At 44.0% G+C, this 17500-nt stretch overlaps 1 protein-coding gene across 1 annotated transcript in view; it reads right to left on the bottom strand.

Moving 5' to 3' along the window:
- LOC123505743 (SCAN domain-containing protein 3-like) overlaps positions 1 to 822 on the bottom strand; it is a 1935-nt gene extending 1113 nt beyond the window's left edge. The window contains exon 1 of the mRNA XM_045257395.1: positions 54 to 822. Within this exon, the coding sequence (XP_045113330.1) occupies positions 54 to 717 (664 nt within the window). The 5' untranslated portion in view covers positions 718 to 822. The remainder of the gene's footprint in view (positions 1 to 53) is intronic.
- Positions 823 to 17500: the final 16678 nt, after the last annotated feature.

Below are 17500 nucleotides of genomic sequence, written 5' to 3' on the forward strand. Positions count from 1 at the left end.
AGGTATGTTGTGCTTTTCAAAATACTCCTGCACACATTGCAAAATTGTCTCACCTTTTTCATCAGCGGTGAGATATTTAGCAAACAAAAATTCATCAATAATGTTCTTTTGACTGCGACTGTAATACCTCACATAGGCCATGAGAAGATTAGTGGTGCCAAAAGTAGATTCATCAAGTTGTAGAGATAATTTTCTATCCTGAAGTTCAGATGCCAAAGTTTTTTCCACATTATCAGCCATTTCATCAATTCTTCTTTGCACCGTACTGTTACTTAAGGGTAAATTTTTCAAAACAGAGTTCGAATCTATCTTAATGACAGTTTCTATAACTTCTTTAATGGCTGGGATTATGATTTCCTCGCCAACGTTGTGTGCTTTTCCCTTTTTTGCTATCATGAGGGAGATGTTGTACGAGGCTTTTAAACCTCCTTCAGTATCACCACTGGCGGGTGCTTTGAAGAAGGTCTTGATATTTGATCGACCCATGAGTTCTTCTTTCAGTGTCTTGAAATAGTCAAGGTCTTTGTTTTTTTTGTCAGAGTGAACCCTTTCAAGGTGGTCCTTCATCTTTGAAGGCTTCATGGCATCATTACTGAAAGTCTTTTCACACAAGAGACACAATGGCATGGTTTCATTGGTTAATGCAGTAATGAATCCGTACTGCAAGTATTTCTGAGAATATTGGCGGCATTTTTTCTTAGCAGCTACAGCAGCCATTATGTGTATTGCACACAATTTTCAACACGTCACAATAGTCACAGACAACAGTTACGTGAGCTGAGAGTACACTGAATGCAAGGCAAAGTCACGGCGAAAAATACGTGTGAGGGGTGGGGCTCGCTCACTCAGCACGGAAGCGGGACAGCAACGTTTCTGTGCGGGGCCTGTCTGGTACAGCCAGTAGAAGCTGTGAGACAATAAGGGTTGGTTGAAGGTAGTGTTGCCAGCGCTGCTTAAACCTCTCAACCTTAATGACTGAAAAATTATTACTTATGGTTTGAATTTAAGAACTTGCTTATTTTTTACCTAATGGTGCCTGATTTTCTTCAGTCTTATAAATTATAATGTAGATTATAGAATTTCCATATGGAAGTTTCAATTGTCCCTTCGACACCAACAGTAACATACACCGTCGCCCCGGTTATTCATCGACCCCCTCTCGACCCCCTGAATATTCATCGATCACTTGGATGGTCCCATCGACCCTCGGGGTCGATGTCGACCACTTCGAGAACCATTGTCAAAGCAACGCTCGCCGCCTCCACCACCATCGGACTCAGCACCATCATACTGTGTGTGTGTGTGTGTGTGTGTGTGTGTGTGTGTGTGTGTGTGTGTGTGTGTGTGTGTGTGTGTGTGTAATTCACCACGGTCGCCTACTGGTTACCCAGCCAGTCTTCCCCATTACGGAGCGAGCTCAGAGCTCATAGACCGATCTTCGGGTAGGACTGAAACCACAACACACTCCACACACCGGGAAAGCGAGGCCACAACCCCTCGAGTTACATCCCATACCTATTTACTGCTAGGTGAACAGGGGCCTACACATTAAGAGGCTTGCCCATTTGCCTCGCCGCTTTCCGGGACTCGAACCCGGACCCTCTCGATTGTGAGTCGAGCGTGCTAACCGCTACACTACGCGGTGTGTGTGTGTGTGTGTGTGTGTGTGTGTGTGTGTGTGTGTGTGTGTGTGTGTGTGTGTTTACCTAGTTGTATTTACCTAGTTGTAGTTTTACAGGGCCTGGGCTGTATGCTCGTGTGGTCCCGTCTCCATATCTACACTTATCCAATTTTTCTTTAAAACTATGCACACTCGTTGCTGACACCACTTCCTATATTTTTTAACATCTCTCAGATATCTTCCCTTCCTCAGTTTCTTACTATGCGATCTTGTGCTTCTATAGTCCGTTCATCCAAAGAATCCAGGCCGAAACTGCTAGTTCGGTTGGCAGCCCTGCTCCCCGCCACTAAACCTTCCCGACATTTAAAGTTTCTTCAAGTACATTTATTTTTCTTCAAGCTATAAACTTGTATATCTGTTGAATTAAGTGAAGAAAAATATATGTACTTGAAGAAAATTTAAGTGTCGGGAAGGTTTAGTGGCGGCGGGGGTGGGCAGGGCTGCTAGCCGAACTAGCAGTTTCGGCCTGGATTCTTTGGATGAACGGCCTTTAGTGTCATATTCTTCTCTCAGGATTAGTTTCTCATTATCCACTTGATCCATTCCGTTAATCAATTTATAAACTTGTATCAGATCCCCTCTCTCTCTTCTCTGTTCCAGGGTTAGTAGATCCATAGCTGTTAGTCTCTCCTCATATGTCATCCCTTTAAATTCTGGAACCATTCTTGTAGCCATTTTTTGTAGTCTCTAATTTCTTTATGTGCTTCTTTTTATGGAGGGTCCACACAACTCCTGCATATTCCAATCTAAGTCTTATTTTAGTACTTATGAATTTCTTCATCATTTCTTTGTCCATGTAGTGAAATGCTAATCCAGTACTCCTTAGCAAATTATATGTCTCTCTGAAAATTCTATCAATATGGCTTACCGGTTGAGTGTTTTCTTCCATCGTCACTCCCAAGTCCTTTTCCTTTTTTATTTTTTCTAGTTCTACTCCATCTCCCATCTTATAGATTCCCACTGGTCGTCTTTCACTTTTTCCCATTTCCATGACATGGCTTTTGTCCACATTGAATTCCATCTCCCATTTTTTACTCCATTTCCAGATCTTGTTTTAAGTCTTCCTGCAGTATTTCACAATCCTCTTTTTGTTTTATGACTCTGCACAGTTTCGCATCGTCCGCAAACAGATTTATGTAGCTGTTCACTCCCTCTGGCATGTCGTTTATATATATGAGAAAAAGTATTGTCGCCAATACTGACCCCTGTGGCACTCCGCTGTCTACTGCTCTCTACTTGGACTTCATATCTTTAACTACCGTCCTTATTTCTCTCCCCCTCAAGTAATTTTCCATCCATCTCAATGTGCTTCCTTTTAAGCCACCCTTCTCCTCTAACTTCCATAGTAATCTTCCATCCATCTCAATGTGCTTCCTTTTAAGCCACCCTTCTCCTCTAACTTCCATAGTAATCTTTCATGTGGCACTTTATCAAACGCCCTTTTTTTAAATCTAAATAAATACAGTCAATCCATCCCTCTCTCTCTTGTACTTTATCAACTATTTCTAGAGTAGAAACTCAATAAATTTGTTACACACGAGCGACCTTTTCTAAAACCAAATTGGCTATTTGATAATATTTGTTGTCTTCGAGAAACTCAATCCATTGTTTCTATATTACTCTTTCACACATCTTGCATATTACACTAGTTAGTGATACCGGTCTGTAATTTAAAGGTTCTTCCTTCCTTCCGCTGTTATATATATGGGAACCATCTCAGCTCTTTTCAATTCTACTGGTACTGTTCCATTTTCTATTGAACATTTTATGATGTTGTATATAGGACTTGCTAGTTCTTCTCTACATTCGTTTGATATTCTGCCTGAGACTTCATCCGGTCCCATTGCCTTCTCCTCATCTAATTCCATCAATTCTTTTTATTTCAAGATTGGTTACTCTCTATTACCCTGTGGTCTTTCAAATCTGGATTCCTTAGTAAAGACCTCCTGGAATTTACTATTTAACACTTCTGCCATACACAGGAAAATGACATACACATATACATATAACACAGTAATAAATACAACACTAAAGAACCCAACTTAATACCTAACAATAATCCTAAACCTATATGGAGGCAATGTGGAAAACACGGACGAGGGGAAGTGATACTTATGCGGTGTCGCAGTGGTGAAGTGCTGGGTGATGGTTGATCCCACGGTAGACCCAAGAGGCGTTGTGTTCACTGGTTGAGGCTTGGATCTCAACTTGCTTTTCAGAAAACCAAGAGCTGGCTCAACACTTCCGGTCGAGTCGAAAGGGGCCGCGTGAATCCAACTTCGGGACAGTAGCGGGGCTTCATGAAACGGTGACGTGGAGGGTTCATGAGACGGTGACGTGGAAGGTTCACGAGACGGTGACGTGGAAGGGGAGGCGGAGAGGTGGCGAACGAGGTAACAAGCGGAGGAGGTGATGGTAGTAACTCCGTAATGGGCTCATGAAGGAGGTGAGACGGGAGATCTTGATAAGGCGTCGGCGATGATGTTGTCCATCCCCTTGATATGGTGGACTTCCAAGTTGAAGGCTTGAGTTAACAAGGCCCACCTAAGAATGTGTTGGTTTCGGTTCTTCATGCCGTGAAGGAAGGCCAGAGGATTGTGATCGGTGAAGACCTCCGTAGTTTGAGGACCAGGATGAAGATAGCACTCAAAACGTTGGAGCGCCAGGACGAGTGCCAGAGCCTCCTTCTCGATGGTGGAGTAGTTGAGTTGATGTTTTTTCAGCTTGGCGGAGTGATAGGCGATGGGATGGAGGATGCCGCTTGTAGGGTCCGTTTGTAGTAGGACAGCACCCACTCCAACTCCACTCACGTCCACTTGTAGATGGAAGGGGCGGGAGTGATCCGGCGTCAGACCACTGGTTCCGAGGAGAAACGCCTTGAGATGTTGGAAGGCTTGGTCACAGGTCGGGGTCCAGTGGAAGGGGACGGAAGTGCTGATAAGGTCCGTCAGGGGGGCGGCCAGGGTGGAGAAGTTCCTACAGAATCTTCTGTAGAAACCAGCCATCCCCAAGAACCTCATGAGAGCTTTCCTGGTGGTAGGGACAGGAAGCCAAGGATGGCCTCCACGTTAGCTCTCTTGGGGCGAACCTTGCCGTTCCCCACCACATGTCCCAGGTAGACCACCGTAGACTTCCCGAAGGTGGACTTGGCCAGGTTGATTGTAAGCCCGGCTTCCTGCAACCGACCCATCAGCCTCCGAAGACGGGTCAGATGTGTCGCCCAGTCGTCCGCAGTCACCACCAGGTCGTCCAGATATGCAGATGTTCCCTCCAAGTCCTGAGTGATGTAATTTATAGCCCTCTGGAAGGTGGCGGGAGCATTAGACAAGCCAAAGGGCATCACTGTGTACTGGTATAGTCCGAAGGGGGTGATGAAGGCGGATATTATTTGGGCCTCGTCCGAGAGGGGAATCTGGTAGTAACCTTTAAGTAAGTCTATAGTGGTTACAAATTTGGCTACTCCTATACTATCTATAAGGTCCTCTATCAAGGGCAATGGGTATGAGTCTGGCACCGTCATTTCATTTAATTTCCTGTAGTCGGTGCAAAATCGACTACTACCATCTGGCTTAGATGTTAACAGGCAGGAGAAGCCCAGGAGATATACTAGGTTCTGCAAGGTGATGACAGAGCAGATAGTCTACCTCTTTTTTCATCAAGTCTCTTTTAATGGGTGAAATGCGATAGGCTGGTTATCTTATAGGCTTGATGTCATTAGATATTAATGTTATGTCATGTTGGATAGTATTACAAACTCCTGGAAGGTCACCTGTGATTTCAGAAAAGTCTAGCAATAACTTTTTAAGATCAGACTGTTGTGAAGGTGTTAAGGAAAGAAACACCTCATCAAGGTTGGACATGATTTGGCTGTTTGAGGGGCGTCCTTTAGGTGACGAGAAGAGGAATTCGATGTCGGACTCTTCCTCGGGGGGCACAGGACCAGACTCCTTCCCTACCAGACATACAGGTACAGTGCGAGACAAGTCGTCCTCTGGTTCTCTGGTGTGGTAAGGTTTCATTAGATTAATATGAACTAGTTGGGAATCCTTACGACGGTCAGGAGTGTGGGCCACATAATTTAATGGACTTAGTTTTTGAGCCACAACATAAGGTCCCATGAACTTACTGTGAAGAGCATTGCCTGGAGTGGGAGAAAAAGTAAAACCTTGTCTCCTGGTTTGAAACTTCTCATGACAGATTTGGGAAGAGAATTCTGTTGCATTTTAGTTTGAGATTTGAGGAAGTTTGATTTAGCAAAAGATCTGACTTCACTGATTTTATTCTTAAGGTTACTGATGTAGTCGGACACACTGGGGCTTGAAGGAGTATTTTGAGTAAACCATTGATCCTTTAATATTTTGAGAGGCCCCATGATCTGTCTACCATAGAGTAATTCAAAAGGGGAGTAACCTAAAGAATTTTGAGGAGATTCTCTTAAAGCGAAGAGAAGGAAAGAAATACTTTCATCCCAGTCTCCTTGATGCTCCAAGCAATACTTCTTCATCATGGATTTTAATGTTTGGTGAAACCGCTCCAGACAGCCTTGGGATTGGGGGTGGTAAGCCGAGGAGGTAACATGGTCGATGTTTAGCTCATTCTCTATCTGTTGGAAAAAATGGCTAGTGAAATTGCTACCCTTGTCAGACTGAATTTGTTTTGGAATTCCTACCGAGGTGAAAAATGTATTAGATGTTTTACAATGGTCTTTGATGTGATGTTCTTAAGAGGGAATGCTTCAGGGTACCTGGTAGTGGGATCCATGAGGGTTAACAAATACTGATTCCCTCGTTTGGTTTTGGGTAAGGGCCCTACGCAGTCTAGAATGATTTTTTCGAAGGGCTCCGTCTGAACTGGAATAGGCGTCAGAGGAGCTGGCACAAGGCGTTCGTTAGGCTTACCCACAATTTGACATATGTGACATGTTTTTACATAGTGTGACACATCCTTTTTCATTCCTGGCCAAAAAAATGTTGAAGAGCCTTCTTGTAGGTTTTTTGGATGCCTAGATGACCTGACAATCCATCATGAGCTAGTTCTATAATGGCTGGTCTTACAGACAAGGGGATGACAACTTGATGTGTTTCTGACCAGGTGTCTAGTTGTTTCAGTTCAGGAGGTCTGTAGGCACGCATCAGGACCTCTTCCTGATAATAAAAACAAGGCAATTTAGACATATCCTTTGTCTCACTGGCAACATGTCTGATCTTAGCCAAAGTGAGATCCTGTTCCTGAGCATTAATCAAATTCTCCTTTGAAATGATGTTATTGTACAAGTTGTCAGTAGAGGCAATCATTGGTGGAGGAGGTGGTGAAAGGGCAGGGGACTTGGACTGAGACCTGGTGACTGCACACACTGGGAAGAAGTGAGGGGATGTTTCTTCCAGGGTCTTAGTGGGACTTTCTGTTAAGGGAGAATCAAGAACAATTAAGTTTGGAACAGCCAAGTTACCCGCAAGATCATTACCCAGTACAAGATGTACCCCCGGTACTGGCAGTTCACCAGGTTTAATGGCTACCTCAACCTCTCCTGAAATGAACGGGCACTGTTAGCTAATATTAGCCAAGGGATAAGAGAGCTGTGATTCGAGACCTGTAAGGATCACCTTCTCCCCACTGAAAGTCTGTTTGATGTTAGGGATGACATCTTCCCTTAAGATGGATTGGGCAGCACCTGTATCACGCAGAACCTTGACATTTATTGCCTTGTTTTTACCATCAGTCAGGGACACTTTACCTTGATACATGTACGAGTCATAAAGTTCTAGAGGAGAGTTGACAGGGTTAGCTAGGGCCACTGGTTTCTTGTTCTTAAATGTGTTAGGTTTAGGGGCCATAAAAGAAAGTTGACGTTGCGAGGCCTTGCAATTTGGGTGTCTACATTTTTGGATCGTGTGACCTGGCTTCTTACAGTATGTACACCAGGGGGAATTATATGCATTTGGCGAGAATCCGGTCGGCTTACCACCCGCGCCCCCAAAACCTTCCCCAAAGGAGGACCTAACATTAGATAGTGAACCACGACCTCTATTACCCAGGGATCCCATCAACAAAGCAAACGCATCAGCCACTTTAGCGGCAGACATAAGATCACTCTCTCCCCGTTCTTCCACATGCCTCAGAATATTAAAGGGTAACTTGTTCTTCCATTCTTCCAGGACCATTAGATTGAGCAACTCCGAAAAGGTGGTAATGTTAAGGGCGGCTAACCATTTCTTAAATTGTCTTAGTTTCTCACTAGCAAATTCAACATAGGTGTGAGACTCTGGTTTCACATACTTTCGAAACTGATGTCTGTATCCATCAGAAGTGATATAGTAGGCGTCTAGAATGTTACCTTTGATCTCTTCATATTCTACCTCATCACTAAGGCCGTTGTATACCCTATAAGCTTTTCCTACTAGCTTAGGGACAAGGAGAGACACCCACTGATCCTTGGGCCATTTATTCCTATTAGCAATGCTCTCAAAAGCGCGAAATGACCCGTCAACATCAGATTCATCAAAAGGGGGAACTAGCGGAGCAGCTATAGCAGGATTAAAGCTTGCTAACTGTTTCTTTATATCTATTTCTTCCCCTCTAAACTTAGCGTCATTTCGTAGGGCTAACTCCTGAATTTCTAACTCTTTCTCCTGCCTTCTAAGTTGTAACTGAAATTCTCTCTCTTTATCTTATTTTTCTGTCTGTAGTTGCATTTGTTTTTCCTGTAGTTGCATTTATTTCGCTTCTTTTTCTGCCTGTAGTTGCATTTGTTTTCATGCATCCGGTATTCTAGTTTAAGCTTCTCAATTTCCCATTGACTTATCCTACTCTTATCCTGTTCTTCCTGGGGACTGTGTATTATAGTCCTCGTAGAGGCTGACATGGGAGTTAACTCTTCTATGGCATTTCCTAGCAACTGACCTTCTTGCACTAGATGTTCAACAACTACATTCTTAATGACCTCTTTAGTCATCTGAGACGTGATGGGAACATCAAAATGTTTAGCGATGGTCTTCCATTGGTCCTTCTTGATATTAGCATCTTTAAGTTGTTCCAGAGAAGGGTCGGCACAAAAATCTTCAACGTTAAATTGAGCGGAAGCCATATTAAATCGATGTTAAACCACAACAAAAAAAAAAATGATAAGCGAATTACTTAAGTGAGGAACTTGGCAGAGTGATAATAAAGGCAACCTTGAAATTACCTAGATTATACTTAAGTAAACACTTATGAGTACAATCACTAATGAGGGTAAACTAGAGAGTCACGGCATTAAGAGGGATCCGGATTACTCTAGTTACGAGACTTGAGAGTGAGGAGCGAATTGTACTGAGACTTGTTATTGATAAGGAGGCGGATTAGTCTGAGAGACTAGTTAAAATGGCCGATTCTAACTAGCGAGAAAAATGATCCGCGAAGTGAGGGGATTGAGGGTTCGCATGAACATATGATGATCCCAACACTTGGATAGCACTTATTACACACCTACCTATGTGCAAAAAATAGAGATAAGTGCTATCGGTGAACACGCCTTTCTACCTGGTTTCCTGCTCTACCACTGTTATGCGATACCAATGAAAGTCACGAAGCACGTTTTAACCCAAAAGGAGCCACTTGATCGCACAAAGGTAAATTCAAACCACACACAGAGTAAGTCACAGAAAAAAAAAACACATCAAAGTCACAACACCACATAAACAAAAAAATAATGGAATCACAGAAAAAAAGTCACTGGAAAAATGGAACACTGAACATGGGTTATAATGGTCCTGTCACGGTCGCCATTTGTTACGTTCACAGGTTAAACTGGTAAGATTGGCATCGGGGAGCCGGTGAACAATAACAATAAAAAAAACACTGCAGGTTCAACTGGTGAGGAAATGCAAAAGGGGGTCAATTTAAAAAAGCTATTTTAATAACCCATAATGAAATTGACACAGATATAACACGAAACATGAAACACAGATATATAAAATGAAACACAGGAAAATGACATACACATATACATATAACACAGTAATAAATACAACAATAAAGAACCCAACTTAATACCTAACAATAATCCTAATCCTATATGGAGGCAATGTGGAAAACACGGACGAGGGGAAGTGATATTTATGCGGTGTCGCAGTGGTGAAGTGCTGGGTGATGGTTGATCCCACGGTAGACCCAAGAGGCGTTGTGTTCACTGGTTGAGGCTTGGATCTCAACTTGCTTTTCAGAAAACCAAGAGCTGGCTCAACACTTCCGGTCGAGTGGAAAGGGGCCGCGTGAATCCAACTTCGGGACAGGGGCTTCATGAAACGGTGACGTGGAGGGTTCATGAGACGGTGACGTGGAAGGTTCACGAGACGGTGACGTGGAAGGGGAGGCGGAGAGGTGGCGAACGAGGTAACAAGCGGAGGAGGTGATGGTAGTAATGTATGTTACGGGCGGGCAGTAACATTACTAACCCCTGAATTCTCTGAAGGAGGGTTGGAGAGGTATGGGGCAGAGAGAGAGACAAGACAGGGACGAGAGAGGAAGCAGGAAGGGCGGACAGCTTTTGAGCGGGGCCGCCATGGCTGTAGAACCGAGGAGGCATGATCACTTTGTGCCTCATATAAACAGTAAGTGGAACCATAAGTTGCAATGCAGTCTCTGAGATAATTTAGAAAGGAGGAATAATCATTATAGGATGTTTAGGCATTATTTTAGTATATGTGTTTATGTGTACGTACTTGGATCAATATGACGCTGTGATACACTTGCATTTTCATGTCATGAGTAAAGGATCTTGTTTGCATCTACATACGGATGTGCATGTGTGTTGCTCTGACGAATAAGTTACATGACAAATGTATATGTGTGTATTCGTGTACGAAGGTAAAGTAGTTCTTATGTATAGTTACGAAGAGAAAGAGATTCGTTGAGTGAAGTACTTGCGAAGATATATCAAGATTTGTCATTATATTTTTCGGTGTGTTATGTTGTCATTTTCGTGAACGAGGTAAGGTACTTATATGTGTAGGGTGATATACTTAGTGGTGTGTTACGTTGGTAGCTTGTATTCATGCACCAAGTAAAGTCATTTCTTATATATTGATAACTGATAGAAAGGGGGAAAATTGTAATTACTGTATGATAGACACTACTTTGTTAACGCGGAGTAATGTAATGTTCTACTGTATGATGTACTACGACCGTGGGTATTGTTCAACCCCACGGGACGCCGCATTCAGTCGCTCCCAACACAGCTTCGGGAACATACTCACGCTCCGCCTGGCAATCCGCTTGCCTTCTCTTTGACTTGTTCTCCTGTCCTGCACAGCCAGTCTAGTTCTACAGTCTACTGTCTACAGTCACATTCCAGTATCTAGACTGTAATTTCTACATCATCACAAGTCTCGCTCTGGCCACCGGCTACTTCTCAAGCCTCCACGGCTACTCGCTACCAAGTCTACCAAGCCTCAATACGCTTTGTATCTTACAATAAACACAGGGAAAGGCCCCGGTGTTTCTCTTCAACCACACCAGAACATATTGATGGTGCCAGCGGTACCAGGACAACTGCATATGAAATTTACTGATGAATAAAGCAGTGTTCGGATATTGTAATGACGTCATGAAGTAGTGGACGACGTTGAAATAGAATTTGTTCTGATGTGAGAATGTAAAGATGAAGAGAGGAAGTTTGAGTATTGCATACGAGATAATTATGTTCAGTGATTAGTTACGTTGTTGCATTCGTATACGAGGTTAAAGTAATTCTTTATGTATGGTTGTAAGAGGAATTTGTAATGTTTTGCAGTGGAGAAAGCGATGGAAGGGATTGTGAGTGTCATTTGTTGGCTCAGTATCGAATATCTTATGTATAAATATTATTTTTTGTTAATTAAAGGTAGAAAAAACCTTTGACCATCTGTAACCAGTAGCTAGAGGATTTGCGCAACGTCGTGCAACAGCTCGGATCACGACAGTTCTACACAACCCACAAGAATCATGTCCGTCTTCAAAGTATTGTTTTGCAAATGGACCATTGCAAGACTCAAAGGAGAATGGAAGCTGATGCTTAGGTGAAAACTTGATGATAACAATTCTAGGATTACTATGCTGAAAGGCTATCGAACTTACTGTAAAGGTGTGCCATGGACCATGAATTGAATGGAAAAATTTATGCATGGAAAAAAAAGATGCCTGCAACACTGGAGGCATCTAACCACCACCACCACCACCACCACTACCACCATCACTCCGCCAGGAGGAGGAGATGATGATGATGATGAGGAGGAGGAGGAGAAGGAGGAGGAGGAGGAGAAGGAGGAGAAGGAGAAGGAAGAAAAGGAGATGATGATGAGGTAGAGGAGAAGAAAGAGGAGGGGAGATAGGAGGAGGAGGAGGAGGAGGAGGAGAAGGAGAAGGAAGAAAAGGAGATGAAGATGAGGTGAAGGAGGAGAAAGAGGAGGGGAGATATGAGGAGGAGGAAGAGGAAATGAGGAAGAGGAGCAGAAGAAGAAGAAAGAGGAGGGAGAAGGAGGAGGAGGACAAAAATTAAACGTCAGCCTCCACCAACCTTGCCACCCTCCACCACCACTGCTCCCTACACCACCACCGTGGTTTCTAAACCACCACCACCACCACCACCACCACCACCACCACCAGTTATTACACTACTCCGTCAGGAAGAGGAAGAGATGAGAAGGAGGAGAAGGAGGAAGAGGAGGAGGAAGAAGAGATGAGGAGGAAGAGGAGGAGGAAGAAGAGATGAGGAGGAAGAAGAGAAGGAAGTAGCAGTGAGCGTCCTGCGGCACTGTACATGTATCTCACTGCCTCACCTTCAGGTGGAAGGTCTCCTGGAGATGGCTCTGCAGCAGCCTCCGCCGCAGCGCCACGATGGCCCGCACCACCTTGCGGAGGCAGGGGCAACACCCCAGATCCTCTCGGACACATCGCTGCCCCAGCCGCCACAGGGGCACCGCCAGCCAGGGCTGGATGCAGGAATCCGTGAGCTCCTGCAGCAGGAAGGCCAGGCTGTACACGTCCCCCGAGGCAAACACGGGCCGCCGCTCCCTCACCTTCGGCGGCATCCAGCGGCACTCAGCGCCTAACCCTTCCCTGGGAAAGTCGTCTTCCTTGTCCGTCTCCAGGCTGAAGTCCTAGGCGACATGCCCTGCGAGGAACGCCCACCCCAGGTCGATGACGTGCAGCACGGGACCATGCACGCCGCCAGAACCTGTGGTGTTGTCAGCTTTCAGGTTGTTGTGCACCACACCCTGGGCGTGCACCTACCCCAGGCGGCGGCACAGTATGCCCAGGGAGCGCAGCACTCCCTGCACGTGGCACTGCATCAGGAACTTGTTGTATACAGCTCGATGACAAACTCCTGGATTAGGAGGAAGAGCTAGAAGCCCAGGGCCAGGCGTCGCGCTCCAGCATGAGCCGTACCTCCCGCATCCTGAACAGCAGTGCTCCGTCATGGTGGAACTTCTTCCTGACCACAGGCGCACTGCCCCACAGCAGGACCCGCGCGCAGCCGTTGCCGCCGCTGCCCAGGAAGGAGCCGCCGTCCCGAGCGCGCATCTCCTCCTCCCTCAGGAAGAGGATGTGGCGGCTCAGGAAGTTAATGTCGCCTTCCCGGACCTCCAGCTCTTCCCAGAGGCGCCTCCATTTCCAGCAGATCAAGGTAGCCTGTGTCTAGGCCTCCGCCTCGCCCTGCAGAGACTGGTGCCACGGAAGCAGCAGCACCATGACGGGGGCTGTAAGAGAAGCAGCGTCATAGCCTGCCAAGGGTGCTTCACCTTTTACGAGTACTCCCAGAGGCATTTCCTCCAGAGGCACGTCCTGTAGGGGCTTATCCTCTAGGAGAGGTCCCGTGCTGTCCGCTTCTGGCTCCTGCACGCCCCAGCTCAGGTGCACGCCCTCGCTGCTGGAGAGGAGCAGCAGCGTGAGGTGGGCGGGCCCGGACCGCGGGGTGGCCAGCAGGTCTGCAAGCGTGTCCTGCGTGTTCCTCCTCACGCCGCGGCTCGTCCAGGCCCGCACCCTGAGGGGCGCCTCGGGGGCAGCCTCGCCAGCACCTTGAGGTCCAGCTTCTGGTGTCCTGTGACATTCCGCCACTCCCCTGACGGCGCCCTCAGCCACCCGTAAGACGGGAACGTGAAGACTGCCACCTGATGCTTTTTTGCTAGCACCAGCGATGCCCAGTGCTGAGCAGGGCGCCGCGCACCCCGAGCTGGGGTGAAGCCGCAACCGCTGCCCAGCGCCAAAAAGACATCTGTTCAGTTCTGGGCATGGTTCCCGTCTTTAGGGACTTCTTTTTGCTAGACAAGGGGATGCTTTTACATCAGAAGGGATGAGAATAGGAAGAACTATAGAGTTTGGGTAGTTTAGTTACCTGTGAGATAATGGTTGGGGTTTCTGTTGGACTGAGGTAGTTTGCTGTCAAGTTCAGGTGCAATACTGGAGAAATAGTTACTGAAAGCCTCCGATACATCAGATAAATAATTTAAAGCAAAGTTATTGTACAGAAGAATTTTAATGTTATTTTTGTTGTTGTGTTCCTCTTGATCTCATCAATTGTTTGCCACATTTTCTTTGCATTATTTCTGAAATTACAAAATATTTAACGATAATGATTAGCTTTAGCAGATCTTATAACATGTGTTAGGTTATTTCTGTGATGTTTATAAGTGTTAAATGAAGTTGTTCCTAGTTTATACATTTTGAAGACTTCACATTTATATTTATTTAATTTCAGTGTTCCTTTTGCGAGGCAAGGCTTGTTTTGGAGCCTCTTGGTAGTTACATTCTTGGATTTTATAGGAAAACTCTTATCATGTAGCTCATAAATAGTACTAGAGAAAAGGTAAAAGTTATCATTTGTGTCTAGTAAAGAAAGGATCTCTTCCAAATTTATCTTGTGTAGCTCAGTGGAGGAAAAATGTGATTATGATCATTAAAAATTCTAATAGTGATCTTGTGTTTGTTATTTAGGAATGATTTTTTATTAATATTGATGAATGTAGGAAGGTGGTCAGACATAGAGTAGTGAATGATTCCTGAAAAAGAGGAAGGTGTAAAATTTGTCCAGATATGACCTATCAATGAAGGTTGACCAAGGTCAGGACTATCTGGAAATCTCGTTGGTCGAGATATGAGAAGAAACTAATCACGTGCTTAGCATAGTATTAAGATACATGTTAGTAGGGAGATGAGTTTTGAGTGTTCATGAAGATTTACGTTAAAATCTCCAGGTAGAATGGACCTACGTCTGAAGATGTCATTACTTAGCATTTCATTCAAGATGTCAGTGAGTTCATTCACATCAATGTGCTTACTGAGTGGTCTGTATAGATAACAAAAATAATATAAGGAAAAAATTATCAATATTCAGCTTAGATGTACACATTTCAATATTTTCATTTATGATCAAAAATTGGTTAAGGAGCTCGGCATGTATCATATCTCTAGTATAGATGCTAATACCTCCATGTTCTCTGTTGGTTCTGACAAGGTGAGCTGGAGTGTAACCGTCCAGTGGGAAGAGTTGCTTAGTGGATTCTTGTAATCATGTTTCCGTAAGAGCAATTGCATCTTGAAGCCTAGGTAAACAAATAAGTCAAAATTTTTGTGGATAAGGTGGTGAGCGTGGGATTGGGCAGACGTCCACGTGTAGGTTCGAATCCTACCAAGTATGGCCTTGAATCTTTACGATTTGTTGAGTGGTTTAAAGTTGACTACATGTCACCATGATACCCAGGCTCTAGGTGGTTACACCAAAGATGCGCTTGGGTGGTGATATGGACCCTAATATGGGTACCACTATAAATAAAACTGCCTGCGCCACTAATGGGTGGAAGCTGAACAGCGCTTCCAATACTCTTCAAGTTACCTACAAGCGCTGTAGACCAGGACATAAAAAAAAAGTATAATATTGGCATAGTTACAGTATATCCTAGAGGTTCTGTAGCAGCACAGTACTGTTCAAAACTGAAATACTTAGATAAATAGATTCTCATGTTGACATGAGAATCTGAGGTTTTTTTTTCTATCATACTAAATTCAAAGTTTACATTATTATCATAATTATTTGATATATATCATCATAAAGGGACATATATAATTTTTCCGTAATTATATAACAAGGTATTGGTAAAACAATAATAGAAAAAAAATAATACAATAAACTAAGAGAAATATGCTGATCATAGGAAAAAAATTTATATATATATATATATATATATATATATATATATATATATATATATATATATATATATATATATATATATATATATATATATATATATATATAACTTCAGAGCAAGCTCCGGAGGCACTTATGAGAGATAAATAAATAATTTTACATCACAACATAATATGAAATAGAATTCCAACATGAACCGCTACATCAGTATTTAAGTAATGAAAGAAATATCAATCAGCTTAAAACATCAGCCAGCAGTAGTAGTAGTAGTAGTAGTAGTAGTAGTAGTAGTGGTGGTAGTAGTAGTAGTAGTAGTAGTAGCAGTAGTAGTAGTAGTAGCAGTAGTAGTAGTAGTAGTGGTGGTGGTGGTAGTAGTAGTAGTAGTAGTAGTAGTAGTTGTTGTTGTTGTTGTTGTTGTTGTTGTTGTTGTTGTTGTTGTTGTTGTTATTGTTTTAACAGTAGTAGTGGTTATAAGACAATACCAATGGCAGCAGTAGTGAGTGGCAGTAACCATAATGGTGATATTATGTTGCAGCAGCAGCAGCAGCAGTGGCAGCAGCAGCAGCAGCAGTGTGGTGGTGTTGCAGCAGCAGTGGTGTGGTGGCAGTGGTGCAGCAGTTGTGCGATGGTAGTGATAGCAGGTAGTGGTGGTGTAGTGGTGGTGGTGCAGTAGTGTTGTGTGTGGTGACAGCAGCAGCAGTTGCAGTGGTGGCGATGGTGAACAGCAGTAGCAGTTGTGGCAGTGGTGGTGCAGTGTTGTTGTTGTGGTGTGGTGGTGTTGTTGTGGTTGTTGCAGTGGTATCATCATTATTATTATTGTTGTTGTGGTGTGTAGTTAGTAGTGTAGTAGTAGAAGTAGTAGTAGTAGTTGTTGTTGTTGTAGTACTAGTAGTAATAATCGTGGCACTAGTAGTATTGATAGTAGTAGCAGCAGTAGTAGCAGTAGTAGAAGTAATAGAGCCACCAGTAGTAGTAGTAGTAGTAGTAGTAGTAGCAGTAGTAAGTAGTAGTAGCAGTAGTAACAGTGGTGATGGTTTTTCATGCTGGTGCAACATGAATTCACACCACCTGATATCTCTCTCTCTCTCTCTCTCTCTCTCTCTCTCTCTCTCTCTCTCTCTCTCTCTCTCTCTCTCACACACACACACACACACACACACACACACACACACACACACACACACCGAATGAACAAAGATGCTCAGTAACCAATTGACTTGGGTCTCAATTAGTTTGGGCACCAACTGTCTTGAGTCTCAACTGACTTGATGATCAACTTTCTATAGTATCAATCAACTTGTAGACCAGATGACTGGAGTACCATTCGCTTAGGGACCAATTGACCTGCACCCCTTAACTCAGGCCACCTCCTCAGTGGCAGAGGTACACTTGTGTATACCAACTAATTTATCCCTTCTATGGTCCATGGAGGCACACTTGGTGGTATTGTATCCGTCAATGAGTGTACACCAAATCCTCTTACTTGGGGTGGTGTATATCTTGCTGAAGTAATAAGTGTAATCCTGTGTGTATTTCCGTACACTGTGATATGTGAAGGCTCTACCTGTCCATGGTGGCACCTACTGGTCAGCCTGCCTGGTGATTGATTGGTAACTTACTTGTATTGAATTATGGTCTGAATGCACCACTACCCAAAT

This window comes from Portunus trituberculatus, chromosome 18 (genome assembly GCF_017591435.1).
Source record: "Portunus trituberculatus isolate SZX2019 chromosome 18, ASM1759143v1, whole genome shotgun sequence".
Lineage (NCBI taxonomy): Eukaryota > Metazoa > Arthropoda > Malacostraca > Decapoda > Portunidae > Portunus > Portunus trituberculatus.